This window comes from Mesoplodon densirostris, chromosome 2, assembly GCF_025265405.1.
Source record: "Mesoplodon densirostris isolate mMesDen1 chromosome 2, mMesDen1 primary haplotype, whole genome shotgun sequence".
Taxonomy (NCBI): Eukaryota; Metazoa; Chordata; class Mammalia; order Artiodactyla; family Ziphiidae; genus Mesoplodon; species Mesoplodon densirostris.
Genome location: NC_082662.1, coordinates 98,682,022 through 98,698,975, shown reverse-complemented (window position 1 = coordinate 98,698,975; position 16,954 = coordinate 98,682,022). Strand labels below are relative to the sequence as shown.

Below are 16,954 nucleotides of genomic sequence, written 5' to 3'. Positions count from 1 at the left end.
TAGATCCCTCTGGCAGTCTGATAAAACCTATGGACCTCTTCTCAGAGTATTTAAAAATGCATAAAATAAAATTCAGAGAATTACAAAGGAAACCAACATACTGAACCCAGTTTTATCTTTGAAGTTCTGAAGCCCCAGGTTAAGAATCTTTGCTATAGCTATGATCTTATCTATTCAGGGCCCAGATGTAACTTTTCCCATTTATTCTACCTTCAAGTAGGGTAGCCCCACCTACCCCCAAATCATGCCAGATTATTTGCTTCTTTTATTAACTTTTCCTTGATCTTTGACTCTAGGCAGGAATTGGCTATGGGCCAAACTGTAAAAGCCCAACCCAGGCTCCTCGGTTATTAACGTTCATATAGAACCTGCCCTTACAGTACTAGCATGAAAACAAAGCCAGTGGGACAGGTCTTCTGGTAGAACAATCTCTAGCAGAATAAAACACGGCTGTGTTTTCGTTTTCTTTTGCTCTGGTAGATATCCCAACTTTTAACTGGTTTATAAACAAATTCACACAAGCCACCCTATATGCACTTTGCAAAAAGGTTACCTTGGAGGCTGGATGGGGAAGTAGCAGTACTTAAAAGCAACACTTCTACAGCTGCTTTACTGAAGTTAGGATCTGGTTATTCATCTTATAATATTTTCAAGCTAAAACTCTTCTGGTGAGTCTACACAGAATAAAAACAGCGGGCCTTGGTCATCCATTCTCTTGCTCCTTAGAACAAAGTCAAAACAATTTCCTGAAGCTCTTAGCCAACACCGAGATGTTCTCTGAGTAAAGGTAAGAGGACTTCAAATGTTCTGGATAAGCTTCCAAAAAAGGCATTAATCCTTACCGCAGCTTGTTTGTCAGGCTCAGAGATGGTTCCCAAACCTCATACTATTAGAGACAACTCCACTGGTACTTCTCCTACCCAACTGGCTTATTTTTATCTCATGGACATTTTGATTGTGTGCATGAAAAGTTCTCTTTGCATAAAACAGCTGTTAGAAAGCTTAAAACCAAAATTATGCCATATACTCACTCTGCTGTCTATATCTGTCTTCTTTTGCTTCATTTTAAATTTACACTATACTGTTGAATTTTATATCATCAGAAATTGTTTTCTTGTAACAAGATAGGTGAAATTGTTTTTTTGTGACAAGGTAGGTCAGAAACTAATACTCAACCCTATTTTCACATACTGCAATCTTAATTCTTAAAACGATAAAGCTAGAAGAAACTTAAAATATTCCAGGTCCACTAGCAATTTATAGATAAGAAACTGAGGCCAAGGGAGGTGGAGAGTCTTCATCAAGATCACACAGCTAGGAAGTAGCAGAACTAGAACTCCAAAACAGGTCTTCTGAATCCAAAGCCAGTGGTCTTTCTATATGCACCGTAATACCGACAGCCCACCATACACTATAACGTCAAAGTCAATTTTCTCATTCTCCTAAGCTCCTTCTATTCCCAAACAAATCCTTGGTCATTTTTAAATTATGACATCTCTAAATCATAGATATTTAACAAAATCATCTCCACACTAAACACAAATTGGTCTCAAAATGGAATGTGAAATTAGCATAAAACAGTAAAAGTATAAATAGCTTTGTTTGTTGAAGGTATAATTTTCTGTTCTTATACTTAGAGGGCAGAGACTGTAACACTTCCCTTGCATTGCATGATTAGACATTGATGAAAGTAAGCCAAATGTAAATTAAGTTCCATTTCATATAAATCTGATGACAGTTGTTTTTTTCTTATAAAAATATGATTGACTCAAAGGGACAAATACAGTATGATTCCACTTATATGAAGTACCTAGTCAAATTTATAAAGACAGAAAGTAGAATGGAAATGGGAATTATTATTTAATAGGTATGGTTTCAGTTTGGGAAGATGAGAAAAGTTCTGGAGATGAATGGTGGTCATGTTGTATAACGATGTGAATGTACTTAGTACTACTGAACTATACACTTAAAAATAATTTAAATGGCAAATTTTATGTTATGTATATTTTAACACAATAAAAAAATGGAAAAAATATAATTGGAAATGTGCTTTTATGTTTCTGTCAATTAAAGGAGGAATAAAAGCAGCACAAAAATTCAGTCTAAAAATTCAGTATAACTATAAAAGACACATTTACTTGTAACAGTTCTTACTCTGATAAAAAAAAATCACGTACCCCAAATAGTCCAAATCTGGGTGGCCCCATCCCCAAGGGGAAAAATAACAGCATTCAAAAACCACTCTATACTTGGAGATGTGCCGTAGACCAAAGTGTGCCGGCCATGCTGGGTGGAGAAGGTGGTGAAGGGTGAAGAGCTCTTACCTCCCACTTCCCTCTCTACCCGGCACAGCCCCCGGAGCACAGATTCCAGCAGGACTTCAGTGTTGGGCCAGGGACTGCAAGTGTGCCAGAGCCTCTGGTGATCCTGCTAGGTAAACGCGTGAAGACATCTCTGTGAGGTCAAACAGATATACTGCAGACTGCAGGAACTTTTCTGTCCTTTGCTCATGGAAAAGTAAGCACCAGTTTGAACAGAAAATAAAGAACTGGATTTAAATGCAAAACAAAGACCTTTTCACCCTGCTTCGCAAAATATAGGGTAATTTGTAGTTGAACTTCATTTCAGGTTTTCGAAATGAATATGGGAAAAGTGATGCTGAGAAAAGACAACCAGCTACAATGAACACATTTGTTGGTATTGTCTGAGGTTACCTTTTTTGCAGTGGAGTACAATCTTGAGTATCATAAAGAGTATTTACAAAACACTTTTAAATGTGTTATTTCTATTTGATCAGAACCATAGAATATCACAGCTAGAAGAAATAATTTAGTCTGTCTTTAGATGAGGGATATAAGACTGAAAGATTTCATAGCTAGCTGGAAGCAGGGAAAAGACCAGAACCCAGCACATCAAGCAACTCTCCAACTTCGTAAGAGTCTGAGGACCTTCATCTTACATAAGCAGGAAAAAACAGGTAATTTCTTATGATTTGTTATATCTACTGAGATATTCTCTTACATATAAACAAGCCTCTCAGTAAAAATGTTTGGATAACCCAAAGGAATATGGCTGGGGGGTGGGGGTGGAGGGTAAGAAGACAGGATAAACCAGGTTGTACAGAACTTAATATGCCAGCTGTCAAAGATCTCACAGCTTAGTGAATGCTAACACACTGAGATGGTGTATCCCAGAAGTATGTTTACTAATATTTGATTATTTCTACTACCATGTTGATTCCCATTAGATTTCAGGAAGGGAGAACATATACCACTGGGCATACAAAGATTTTATATTATATTTGACTCCTCAATTATTCCCCTTACCTACCCCTTCCCAAACCCTCTCAAGAAGACTTTCATTCTATAGCTAGCTTTGCTCTTTTATCTGCCAACTGTAAATGAATATTCATGTTATTACACATAGTTACCTTTGTCATAGGATTTTATCTTTACTTTGGTATATCTTTCAATTTTCACTGAATAAATAAATGGAGTGAAATAAACAAAAGTTCGGAAACCCCAAGTTCCTAGTTTTGCCTTAATTTTATATAAAAACTAAATACTCTATCTAAAACGTAGGAATATTCTTTGACCAAACAGTCCTCATACTAATTTTCTGGGTGAAAGGCACTTTAAGTCATGTAGGTGCTTTATACTTAGTGGCAAATAAAAAATAACTTAGTCATTCACTAGTGATTTTGAGGTTGTCTACTATTTGGGTTGATCTTTAATATAAGGTCTATTCAGTTGTCCCCAAATATTGGCCCAGGTTAGCTGCATCAGAACCACCTGAGGAATTTATTTTAAAAATACCTATTCCCAGAACCTGGCTCAGACATTTTAACTGAGTGGAGTTTAGCCAGAGAATCTGTATGTTAATCTTGCACCTCAGGTATCTACTGCTGCATAATATTCCATATTATCTCTTATTCCTGAGAGACTTGAGTAAAGCCAGGTGTAGGCCTGACATAGTATCAGAAAATAACCATCCTGCCCTGATTTGTTCTGAAATATGCTTTCCTCAGCAGAAGTAACTCATAAAAGGTTATGAGAAAACTGGGGGGTGGGAATGGGGATTTAAAACCTAAACAAAGGTAAAGGAACAAGGATCTTGACCACCCTGGAAGTTAGTTCTCCAGTACGCCTCACTTAAATCTTTTACTTTCTGATAGTTCATAGTAAGAGCAACTTTCAGTTCCAGGCCTCTAAGCAGCCTGGTTTTCTCTTGTGTTTGGTGGCCGTAAAGTTATACGGAGAGCTGTGGCTGGTCCAGGTCAGATCTCTGATTTGTACTTTGAAGTCTAAACTGGAACACAAAAATTACCTGGCAGTACTTGGAAACTGAGATAATTTTGTTCTTAAAGTCAGTGTCACATATGAAAGATTTCACAGGTAATATCAGTGAGTAGAGAGCTGTTGTTTTTTGAACATCTAGAAAGGAAAAAAATCAAAGACAGGTTTTTAATTGGATGAGAGACTAACTTTCTCTTATATGTAACTGCCAATACAGCAAGGAGCTCTGCAACAGGAAACTCCAGAACTATGCTAAGCAAATGGATAAATATAAAAAGTAACTAGTCAGGTCAGGCAAGCAATGTCCAAAGAAAGTCACAGCTACAAATCAGAGAACAGTGGCCAGGATGTAAGAATAACAGGTGGACAAATAAATTAGAAGAACCAGCAGTTATTCCTAAATACTCCATAATGTGCATATAATAAAACACAAATATAATACATTAGAGAATAAAAAAGAAACAAGGGAAGAAAACAGCTTTTAAAAATTTGATCCATCTATTCTTAGAATGCAGCACCTTGTGAAAAATAACAACCCATCAGTATGATACACTGAATTAGAGGTTTAGAATTTAAACTGTCCACGGTGAAAAAGACATTTCAAGATCCACTTATGAATAACTGTAAAAATTCTTGGAATTTTCATGCCAGGAGGTGAAATCTGTTGCAAGGCTGAAATTATAAGGTAAGAGAAGACTGGCCATTAAGGAGCAGAATACTTCCTCTCTACATAGAGCCTAATGGATGGCAATTCTACAGCCCAGGGTTTTAATCAGGTGGAGAAGATGTGACTGTCAACAAAATAAAGGTACTGTTAACAATCCTTCCTGCTAGTGTCTGTTTCCTGTTCTTTATTTGTTAAAATTTAATTTTCTTAGATGTGCTGATTTCTTATGTGGTCCAAAGACTGGGCACCTAAATTCTGAAACACGATCCATCACAAATCTCCAGTATTCTCCACCAAAAAGACACAGGCAATTTTTCACTTCTTTGATTACAAACATCAATCCTTTTTCTCCAGGCTAATAGATATGAGGTTTCATTCCCACATTCTGGCTCTGCTGTAAGAAAAGACCTTTTAATTCAATATATTGATACAATAATGATTTGTAAGGCTGATGATCAGAATCACCTTTTTAAAATTACAGAATGCCAGCCCACCAGCCAAGAGTCAATCTCTGAGATGGATCCAGGTGATTTTGACTTAAGGCATATTTGAAAACCACTGATTGAAACTGTGTCCCTGTGTCCTTAAGGAATGTGCATTTTGATAAATTATTTGGCATGGGGGGGTAGGAGGTGATCCTCATGTAAACACAGGACAAATGTAAATGGTGTAGAGGCAAAAATGTGGAGAACTACTGTTTTTCATTGACAGAAGGGCTAAAAATTAACGTATCAGACAGACATATTCAAATGAAAATGCATTTCAAAGTATTAATTTTTTTGGATTATCCCTTATTTTGTGTTATCAACGCCATCCCATTACCCAGACTATAGAAAGACTACAGTTAAACCAACATTCTACCAGTTCTCATTTCCAGATGATCCTGTATCACAGAATACAATAAGGAAAAGATATATTCAAAATGAACAAGAACTATCCCTATTTACATTGTGGGCATAAGTCAATCACCAATTGAAGCTGATAATTTTCTTTCTTTTAGATGCAGTTTTGCCAATCCTAAAAAAAAAAAAAACTGTTAGATAATACGGTTATACCATCTGTATAGTTATATTTTTCCCACGAAAGAAAAACAAAAAAACTACCAATAAAGGCACTGAAGTGCTGTGGCTTGCTTTCTGAACCAGCTTTGATGACCACCAACCATTTTTTTTTTGAACTAGTGAAAGGTCACATCAAAAGATGAAATAGAATCCAATCCAAAAAGATCAGACCCCAAAAGGCACTGCTCAAACTACTGATTTGGAATGCTTAAAATGCATTCTCTTCATTTGCCTTCCCCTAATGGACCATTCAATATTTAATGACATTTGCTGTACATTGTACAAAAGGACCTGCAGGCTGAGGTGAATAGAGCTCTCCACACAACCAAAATGTAAATCTGGAAAATGAGTTTTGACTGCATATCACTAACACAGATATGACATAACACGCTCAGTCAGGCCAAGATTCAACAATACTATTACACCAAAAGACTAACACCTTCAGGGAACCCTTCTACCTAAACCCATTCTCAGACAAAGGCCTAAGCACACAGCAGGGGCAAAAAGCAACAGAAGAAAATACTTCCAGAAAGGACTAGTTACAAACAGGAACAAACCTGGACTCTTTACTCACCATTTTAATACTGCTGCCAACTATAACAGATTAAAATCTGTACACACAACAAAGTGGAAAAAAAGTCCCCAAATCAATAGTTTCAGCAAAAGAAGGTACTGACTAAGGATTACTACAATGAACATTGCTACGATAAAAACAATGGCAAACAGGGATTTGGCACCACGTTTACAAAGTAAAGGCATGCACTGTTAATACACTTTAGATGTTTCCCAACAGAAAAAGCCAATGGAAGATGGAAAACAAGGGGCATCTTTTACAGAACTCCCTATGACTGAGACGGACAAGCAAGAATTGAAGTGGTCAATTTAGCAGATGTGTAGCAGCAAAGTCACTGGTTCTGTTTGGAATTCAGCAATTTGCATTTCTAACTGGCAGCTGCCCTGGGTGTGTCTGTATCCAAGAAGCTGACTTCATACTACATCAGCATTTATCTAGTAATTCGGTAATCAGCATAAACCAGGTTAACCTTCAACCACAAGCTTAAAAAAAGAGCTGGAATCTTACTACAGAATTCTTCAATGTAATTACCATTTAGAAACCGTAATGGTACTTTGAACAGGATAATAACATAAATTTCATCCAAAAAAGCTAAAATTAAAGCCCCAATAATTGTAAAGAATTAAGTAATTATGGAAATATTACATTCTGACCATACCAAGAGTTAAAAACAAAGAGTTCCTACTAAGAGGAAAATTTTCAAGATGATCTGGTCACATCATGTGCATAGTTAAGACTGTGTGTGTTTTAATGAAGATTCTTTCACAAAGAAATAAAACTTAGTGAAGTTACTCTTCCCTTGATAAAAAAAAAAACAAAAAACAAAAAAACCAACTTAAAAAATGAACTACTGGTGGTTTGTCAAGAAGGAAAAAAAAAGAGTAAGCTACATATTGAAGTTCTGGAATGCAGCACCTCAACTTGACATCTGCCCTAAACATTTGAGATTGTGAAATCCAAGTGATGTCTTGATGATCAAATCATACTTTACAGTTGTTCCAATTCCAATGTCTGACTTTAGCATCTCATGTCAATTAAGAGTTCCCTAATACAGAAGATTGTGCTAAAGAGTACTAAAATTCTGCATGCCGCTGCCATTCCCTGGTCCCGTTCATGCTTGCAGCTGCCCAATGAGACAGCAAAAGAAGTCTGGTCTCAACACTCCACACTGTAATAACTAGGAAAGAAGAACATTTGTAATTAGAAAAAGTTTACAAAGTCAAGAGACATCAGTACAGCACTATAATTAAACTGTTCAAGGTTTTACCTTTTATTTAACATCCACACTCTTCAATAAAGTCCACATTCCTTTAAGTTGTTTTTAATGATGACATCTGTAACAGCATCAAAAACAAACTGCACATTCTTGGTGTCTGTGGCACAGGTGAAGTGGGTGTAGATCTCCTTGGTATCTTTTCTTCTGTTCAGATCTTCAAACTGGCACTGAATGTAAGCAGCTGCTTCTTCATATGTATTGGAACCTGAGGCAGACACCCAATATTCTCAGTTCAAATTAAAACAGTTGCTTGGACTCAACTAAGTCAGGCCATCACAATTTACTTATGGAGAGAGGAAATATAACACAATTGAAATAAACAGATTTCTATTTTTCTATAATCATTACATGTTTCTTGAGTGCAGAATCTCATTATAAGTAAAATAAAATTATCACAAAGACCCAGGAAAACAAAACTTTAAGTTTCTTTCCCTTCTACTTAGACTTTTTAGCTAAAAAATCTAGAAAGCATAAAAGGAAACTAGGGAAGTAGGAAGATGCATTTCTAGAAGAACATAACTGTTTAAAAGGTCAGAGAGCTTGTGCTCCTTGGAGTGATGCTGAAATAAACAATTCAAAAGGGGAAGTCACGCTTCTTTTCAAAATCATTCCAGGGCTTCCCTGGTGGCGCAGTGGTTGAGAGTCCGCCTGCCGATGCAGGGAACACGAGTTCGTGCCCCGGTCCGGGAAGATCCCACATGCCGCGGAACAGCGGGGCCCGTGGGCCATGGCCTCTGAGCCTGTGCGTCCGGAGCCTGTGCTCCGCAACGGGAGAGGCCACAACAGTGAGAGGCCCACGTACCGCAAAAAAAAAAAAAAAAAAAAAAAAAAAGAGTTGAAACGTAGTTTAAAGCCCCGTGGCCTCTGTTTTCTTAGGGAATTTGGAAATGTTGTCATCTGTTCAGAGGGAGGAGGGAGGTGAGAGTTGGGTAAGTTGATGGAAAGTATCCAAGTGTTAGAATGGGAGAACAATCTTACTTAAGACAAGTAAAGGATTGACATTAATGTTTCAGCTGGGAATCTTCACACAAAGCAAAGAGTCCTCAATATCATGTCCATTTATTTTTGGGTGGCGGGGGGGAGGGTGAATTTCCAAGCCTATCTTTCATTGACTTCACTCTTAAGGATTCTCACAGTCCTGATTTCCCAAGTATCAGTATCTGTTCCTACCAGACAAAAATCTGGTGTTACGTGTTTCAAACATCTGTCTCCTTTAATTTACAGAGGTTCTGCACATCTCAGTAAATCTATTTCAAGCACCTACCAAGCTGTCTTCCTTCCGTTCTTTAAACAGTCTGTTTAAATAATAGTCATTTCTTTCTTAAGCCTTTCTTTGTTATTTAGTCGTCTTTATATACTTATTTGTTGATATATTTTTGTCATGCTTAATGTCACTGAAAATAGCCCCTAGTTCACGGGAATAACTGTGTATGCTGTCTTTGTTGAGTTTCCCTGGCTCTGCAGACAGTTTCTAAGGCTGTTCTAAAGATTCACAAGTAGACAAGATTGTGTAGGAAGCAGGCGATTAAGAGTGTTAATTACCAATGTTGTTGAAATAGGGTTTAACTTTCAGGTCCCCCTCTTTGAAGAAATAACAGATTTATTAGGGTAAAATTCACATACCATAAAATTCACCATTTAAACGTATACAATTCAGGCCCCTTTCCCTTTTGCATCTACTGGTTTACCTTTGGTATTTAAACTATTGCCCTAAGGCTCTGAGGCTAAGCTCCGTTAAAATTGGAATGATTTTTTTTTTTTTTTTTTTTTTTTTTTGCGATACGCGGGCCCCTCACTGTTGTGGCCTCTCCCGTTGCGGAGCACTGGCTCCGGACGCGCAGGCTCAGTGGCCATGGCTCATGGGCCCCGCCACTTTGCAGCATGTGGGATCTTCCCGGACCAGGGCACGAACCCACGTCCCCTGCATCGGCAGGCGGACTCTCAACCACTGCGCCACCAGGGAAGCCCCATCTCAACTTTTTAACCCACCACCTCACTTAAAACGTTATCTGTATCTGCACTTATTTGTACCTTTGGTCTTAGAGATGTCTTCCTTTTGATTCAAAATTCAACTGCTCTATCTATGCTCTTTTTTTTTTTGAAGCTGAAGTGAAATTCACATAACATGCAATAAATTTACAATACAGTGGCATTTAGTGCAGTCACATGCTATACAATCACCACCTCTCTCTAGTTTCAAACTTTTCCACCACCCCAGAAAAGCACCCCATTCCCATTAAGTAATCATTCCTCAATTCCCCTTGTGCCAATTTCCTAACAACCAACAACCAATCTGTTTTCTGTCTCTATGGACTTGCCTATTTGGGATATATCATATAAAAGGAATCACACAAATGTAGCCTATTCTGTTTGACTTCTTCCATTTAGTATAAAGTTTATAAGGTTCATCAAAGTTGTGGCATTATCAGTACTTTGTTCCTTTCTATAGCTAAATAATACTTCATTGTACAGATATACCAATTTGCTTATCCATTCATCCTACCTAGACTTTTGATTCCTTCTTTTCCCACCTGCTTACAAATCTTGCTCCATCAATTACATCCACTTTTTGTAACTTCTCTTTTGCTGTAGGATCTTACCTCTAAGCCCATAAACGTTTAAAGATCTCTCCTTCCCCTGTAATCTAAGTTGCTCAAGAGGAGGCTACACTTGTCTTCATTTCTTCACTTCCCACTCAGTAACTCACTGGTCCTGGCTCTACTCTCATCATCCCACTGATAATGCTCTCCATAACAGTCAATGGTCTCCTGATTGCTAACTCCAGAGGCCATTATTTCAAAATGTATTTACTTACCTGCATATGACATTGTTGACCACTCCTCACTATTTAGACTCTCCTCTTAGTTTTTGATACTTTGGCTTTCCAGATTCTTCTCTTTGTATCCTATAAAAACCTTTCTTTTTCTCCTGCCAATAGAGGCTGGTATCCGCTCTCATTCTATTCTTTTCTCTCCTCATTCTATATCATCACTCTAGGTCATCTCATCCATTTCCATGTTGTATTTACACATGACCCCAAATCAGTATCTGTTACTAACCTGTAACCTCTCCCCAAGCTCCAAGGCCACATATACAACTATCTGTTAGATATCTCCATCAGGATGTTCTGTAGATACTTCAAAACCAACATCCCTAAATATGAATTCAGATCACAGTACCAGGACCCAATTAAGACAGAACTCAGAGTACCTTTGACTCGTCCCACTTCCTTACCCTAGCTACACCCTTTCACCTTACTATATAAAGCACTTACAGTGTCTGCTCAGCTAACAAGGGGTCCCCTCTCCTAGAAATACTCAATTCTGATCTAAAGGTCATAGTGATATAGCCCTGGCACTCATGTTTGTGTCCCTAACCTCATCTGATTGAACTAAGGGTTTCTGCCTGACTTAACCCTGGCCAGAATCTCTTTTAGGAATTTGAACCTTGGGCCAAACAATCCCAGTCTAGCCTGATCTTTTAAATGGAGGAGATACAGAAACTGTGGCAGGGCCATCTTTTATCACATAAACTGAGCAGCAGAGAAAGTTGGTAAGGAAAGAGAGAAGAATATAGAGACACAGAGAGGAGAGAACAGAGATGTGGAAAGAAGTGCTCCCAGGGTTCTTGACAGTGCTTGCAGGGTTCCTAATTCTAACTGCATTCTTGAGAACTGTCTGCATTCTTGTCCTTGACTTCTATGATATATCCCTGTATCTTCATCAAAAGTTTCTATTTGCATCCTAAGAGAGTCCTCACTAATTCAACTCCCTTACTATCTATCTTTATTGCCATCTATCACATAATCTTTCTAAACCAGTTTCTACTACATCATGTACCCCAATGAATATCCTTCAATAGTTCCCCACTGTCTCAGCATGGGATACAATGCCCTCCACGAGCATCCTTCTCCAACCACTCTTCCCCACCACTTTAAGCTCCAGCAATACCAAATTCCTCGTAGGTTTCAGAAAAAATCATGTCATTTTTAACTCCATATTTCCATATATGCTGTTTCCTCTTCCTAAAATGTTTTTATTCCCCCGTCTGCCCGATGATTCATAGTTCATCCTCTTACTATCTCACTCCAAGTGCCATTTCCTCTAGAAAAAGACTACACTGATCCCACTGAGGTAACCCCTTCTTCTGCTCTTCTATTAATGAACATTTTACACTAAAATAAAATTCTTCAAGTGTCTCTCTTTCTACAACATCAGTTTCTTGAGTGTAATAACTGCACCTTATTCTTGTATTTTGTGAATATATTTATACCAAATTTTGATTTTTATCATTCTTTATTTGCCTCAGAAAATGAGGAGGACAGAAATATAAAATAAACACAGTAAACTCGATTATGTCTGGAATAGCACTTTAGACTTAAGGGGTCTTAATCACATGCTTAATGTTGATACCACTACCAGTGAACACTCTCCATAAGGAAATACACACAATGTTCAAAACAAAAGACAGCTGTAGGAAGGTCACTAAAGTTTTGATTCAAGATGTATACCTCCAACAAAATCTTTCATGATCCCTTACCTGTGTATTCTGGATAACAGATAGTTAATGGACTCCTCTTTATTTTTTCCTCAAAAAGATCCTTCTTGTTGAGGAACAGAATGATCGAAGTGTCTGTAAACCATTTGTTGTTACAAATGCTGTCAAACAGTTTCATGCTTTCATGCATTCGATTCTAAAAAGGAAACAAAGGATGATAGGTCAGTAGCAAAAAAGTAAAAGTAGATTAACTGTTAATGAACAACAGACCAAAAAGGTTTTTTTTCGGGGGGGGGCGTGCTACGAGGCATGCAGGATCTTGGTTCCTCGACCAGGGATCGAACCTATGCCCCCTGCAGTGGAAGCACAGAGTCCTAACCACTGGACCGCCAGGGAAGTCCCAGACCAAGAAGTTTTAAAAGCGCTGATGGACAATCATGAAAAGAAGTCAGACACTGATAACACAAAAGCTGAGTCAGTCCTCATTTTTATAATTCTTAGCGGTTGAGAGGTGGGAATAAGGACTGGCTAACAAAAGGACTTAATCCTGCCCACATACTCAATGGGCTGTCATATCTCCTAAGTTTAAGAGGGCATGGATCAATATTTTGAAAAATCTAATCACACTGACAAGGAGAAAAATTAAGGATTTTAAGTTTTAGTTCAATGAGTAAGTGGATGCACAAAGTCTTCCTAAGAGTTATTTTCCGTTTTCTGCTGCATTAGACAGGCCTTTTATTTACCAGAAGCTCCAACATACCATCTCCTCATCCTCAGCCAGAACGAGGTCATAATCACTGAGGGCCACGCAGAAGATAATTGCTGTCACTCCCTCAAAACAGTGAATCCACTTTTTTCGTTCTGATCTTTGGCCACCTACATCAAACATCCTGAGTAAGGGGAAAGAAAGCACAATTTCAGCAAGGTCATGCACACACACATCTCCCTAAACTGAACTGGTTAGGGAACTTCCCACTATTGCATATTCAAAACCCCATTTATAACAGAAAAGACAAACAAGGAGCAGATAAAATGTAGTCAAAATAATTATCTGTGGTTAAATGTAAAAGAGAACAATATGAGAAAATAAAATTTAGGAACAATTAAAATTCTCATTTTAGATAAACAGTTGAGCCTCTTCACTATCAAAGCTTGTGTCAAACGTGCCAAAAGTCAGTAGAGTAAGCACTGAAATGGATTAAAAGAAGGAGGGAAAAAAGACAGGAAAAATGAAGAGCTGAACAACACAACTTAAGATAGTAACAATAACTAACATTTACCAGACACTAAACGTCTTAAAGTACATTAACTAATTTAACCCTCATAACACTCCTGTCAGTACTATTATTATTCCCATTTTACAGATGAAGAAGTTGAGGCACAGATATGTTAAATAATTTGCCCAAGGGAACACTACTAACAAATGGGGACTGGAACTCTAACTCCAGCATCCAACCTGGTACCCACAACACTACTCTACCTCTCAAAATGGTTTATCTCTCTAGCTAAAAAAAAGAACAATAAATCCCCAACTTGCATTCTGCTTCCGTAACTCTACTGATTCAAAACTTTGTTTTCCTTACTTTTTGTTTGTTTCTTTTTTTTTTAATTGAGGTTAGCTGAGATACATTTTTCTTTAAGGAAAACATTTTAGAGATTAATTACAGAAAAAAGTAAGTTATATTTTATGGTAGGACTCTAAGAACCCAATATCTAAACACAAACTTTAACCAATATTTCCCAACTCCAAGTCTTATTTAACCTAATTAAAAATAACAAAGCCTCAACGGTTCACACATTTTATGTCCCACTTCAGATCACTTTTAGACCACTACTCCCTTCTGGGGTGCTTACTTGATATCCTGAGTCAACTGCTGAACTTCTGTCAACTGTGTCCTCATCTACCACCTATAGTAAAAGGAGGACCTGCACGGCTTTGTGTTTTAACTGGTACTAGGGTCTGAGGAGGTATGCATACAAATGGTTAGCTACTCTTAAGATATATGTTTGGGGGCTTCCCTGGTGGCGCAGTGGTTGACAGTCCGCCTGCTGATGCAGGGGACGCGGGTTCGTGCCTCGGTCCGGGAAGATCCCACATGCCGCGGAGCAGCTGGGCCCGTGAGCCATGGCCGCTGAGCCTGCGCGTCCGGAGCCTGTGCTCCGCAACGGGAGAGGTCACAGCAGTGAGAGGCCCGTGTACCGCAAAAAAAAAAAAAAAAAAAAAAAAAAAAGATATATGTTTGATGACAATGATAAAATGTTTTAGGGTTAAACTCTGCCAAGCTGGTTCAGTGTGTCAGATCTACAGTGACTAGGGATCTATTTCCAGAGAATTTTCTCCCTAGAGATTGAGAGAGATAAGACACAGTTGAGTAATTTCTCAATGTATGTTTGAAAGAGAACAGTCATCTCATCTCTTCATGACCCAACTTTTTCTTTTGGTCTTTTGATCTTCCCCAGTTCTTTTCAACCTTTAGTCCTGACACCTGGAATGAGGCAATCACAAGTTGGCTCTAATACAAGGTCATATTATAGGTTTTAAGAAAGCTAACATCACATATTTCACCATAGACCTTTCAAGAGCAGACACACACTGGTACACCATAATTTGAATTTGCTCCACCATTTCTTTCTATAAAGTCCATAAAACTGGCAGAACATTGTGAAGTTCCCAAAGTGGGCTTTTCACACATATTAACATTTACAGTATCATTCACTAACAGATCAACATTTTATAGACATTACCTCATAACTGAGAGGCAAGTAAGCAATTACACAATGCCTTGCATATAGTAGATGCTCAATAAATGTTTGAATAAATGGATAGTGGTTTTGCCTAGAGAGAAGAGGAAAAGGAAGAAGTGATAGTACTTCATAACAAGATATCTACATGCCAACAATAAAGTGGGTGCAGCACCTTAATTATATCTGGCTATTGATCCTGACATAAAATGACCAACAGGAATCACCTAACTAAAGATCAATCTATGACATCAACAAAAAAGTTTCCCACACTAACAAAATAAAGGTCATGACATATAATTATGAATGGATTACTAATCTTATAGCACACCAAGAGATATCTCACTCTTACGGTTTCATGGGTGATAATCCATGGAGACTCTGCTATTCTTGTTAAATAAATCCATCAGTACTATGATAAGCAACTCTTCTATTCTAAAAATATTCAGCTGAACTGCTATTTTCCTGCACCAGGTTTCAAATCTGTTTTGTTGTATTAAGATTTCAAGACCTCAACTAGTATGTAGTAGTATCTAAACTCTGTGTGGGTTTTGCGAAACCTATGAAGCAATTTTTTTCAGAGAAAAGAAAATTGAGAGAATCTGAACTAAAAGTTACATTTGCATGCAACAATGCTGAATATCACATTCTACATACAAGCATAACGAAGTAGCTAAAAAGGACATCATATACTGATGGGGGTAAATTTACTCCTAATCTCAAAGGTCATAAAAGCAGAAAACAAGAACCAAAAAGACAGTTCTATTATTTACAAAAGACCATTAACACAGAGACAAGCTGAAGCGTATTCTACAATTACTAGTGCTGATGAGAAAATCCTCTGTATTAGAATACTAGAATCTTCTCTCTCTAAAACAATAATGTTTATATTATATCATACCTCCACAAAATACCTCTATCCCTAGATCGATATTCCATTCTGTACTGTATTAAGAACTAAGTTGTGCATGATACTGTGCACAAATCAGTCAAAGGCCATGACAGTGTTAGCTTCATTCCAGTAAACTGAGAGAGAAGTGCGATCCAGTAAGAAAGGATTGACACTGGTGAGAAAAGCATTTCTGTTTTAATATCAAAATGCCAGAACAAAGCCACATAAACTAAACCAAAACACTAGCTTTCTATCCTTTTAGTATTGTTGTTACCCTTCTAAACAACAAACATTCAATACATGTTTTGGCGATTCCAATAAAAAAGCAGCTACATATAAAATTAAAAATAACATAAATTGGTAACCATATGATTACTTTTATTGGTATGTAAGTTACAATTTAATTTTGAATTTAAGTTCCTCCAAATGGAAAATATACTTGATGCTATTTGGAGAAAGAAGAAACGTCTGGGCCCCCATTCAGTTTAAACAGTCAAATACTGGCTGATGAATATAATTATAAGTTTCTAAATCAAAGAATATTGCCTACAGAAATTTTACCCTGATTAAGAGATACTAACTAAAAGAAAGATATTTGTGTGTGGCATATCTAGAAAAAGGCTAATGACTTACTTGAAGTACAGGTCTTTGAAAGTGAAATGTGTTTCCACAATGCCTGTGGTCTTCACTCTTGTCCGCAAAACATCTTGCTGAGTTGGAATGTAGTTGGTTTGGGATATTCTATCCAAATCATTTAGGTAACTAAGTAAGTAAAATACACATTTATTTTTACTTAGTGAAGCCAACCATGTGCACAGCAAGTCAACAGACTAAACTAGTTCCCTGCCAAAAGCAGGTTCTGAACCTGTCACTAAAGTAGCAGAACAAATCAGATCTTCAGTATCACAGAAGATAATGAGAAAAAAATGAACCTAGCATAGGACAATTAA

At 37.5% G+C, this 16,954-nt stretch overlaps 1 protein-coding gene across 1 annotated transcript in view; it reads right to left on the bottom strand.

The window, feature by feature from the left end:
• Positions 1 to 4,400: 4,400 nt before the first annotated feature.
• GNAI3 (G protein subunit alpha i3) overlaps positions 4,401 to 16,954 on the bottom strand; it is a 40,421-nt gene continuing 27,867 nt past the window's right edge. Inside the window, exons 5-9 of the mRNA XM_060090217.1 lie at positions 16,638 to 16,766; positions 13,131 to 13,260; positions 12,413 to 12,566; positions 7,865 to 8,078; positions 4,401 to 7,774 (exon numbers count right to left, since the gene is read on the bottom strand). Coding sequence (XP_059946200.1) covers positions 7,888 to 8,078; positions 12,413 to 12,566; positions 13,131 to 13,260; positions 16,638 to 16,766 — 604 coding nt within the window. The 3' untranslated portion in view covers positions 4,401 to 7,774; positions 7,865 to 7,887. The remainder of the gene's footprint in view (positions 7,775 to 7,864; positions 8,079 to 12,412; positions 12,567 to 13,130; positions 13,261 to 16,637; positions 16,767 to 16,954) is intronic.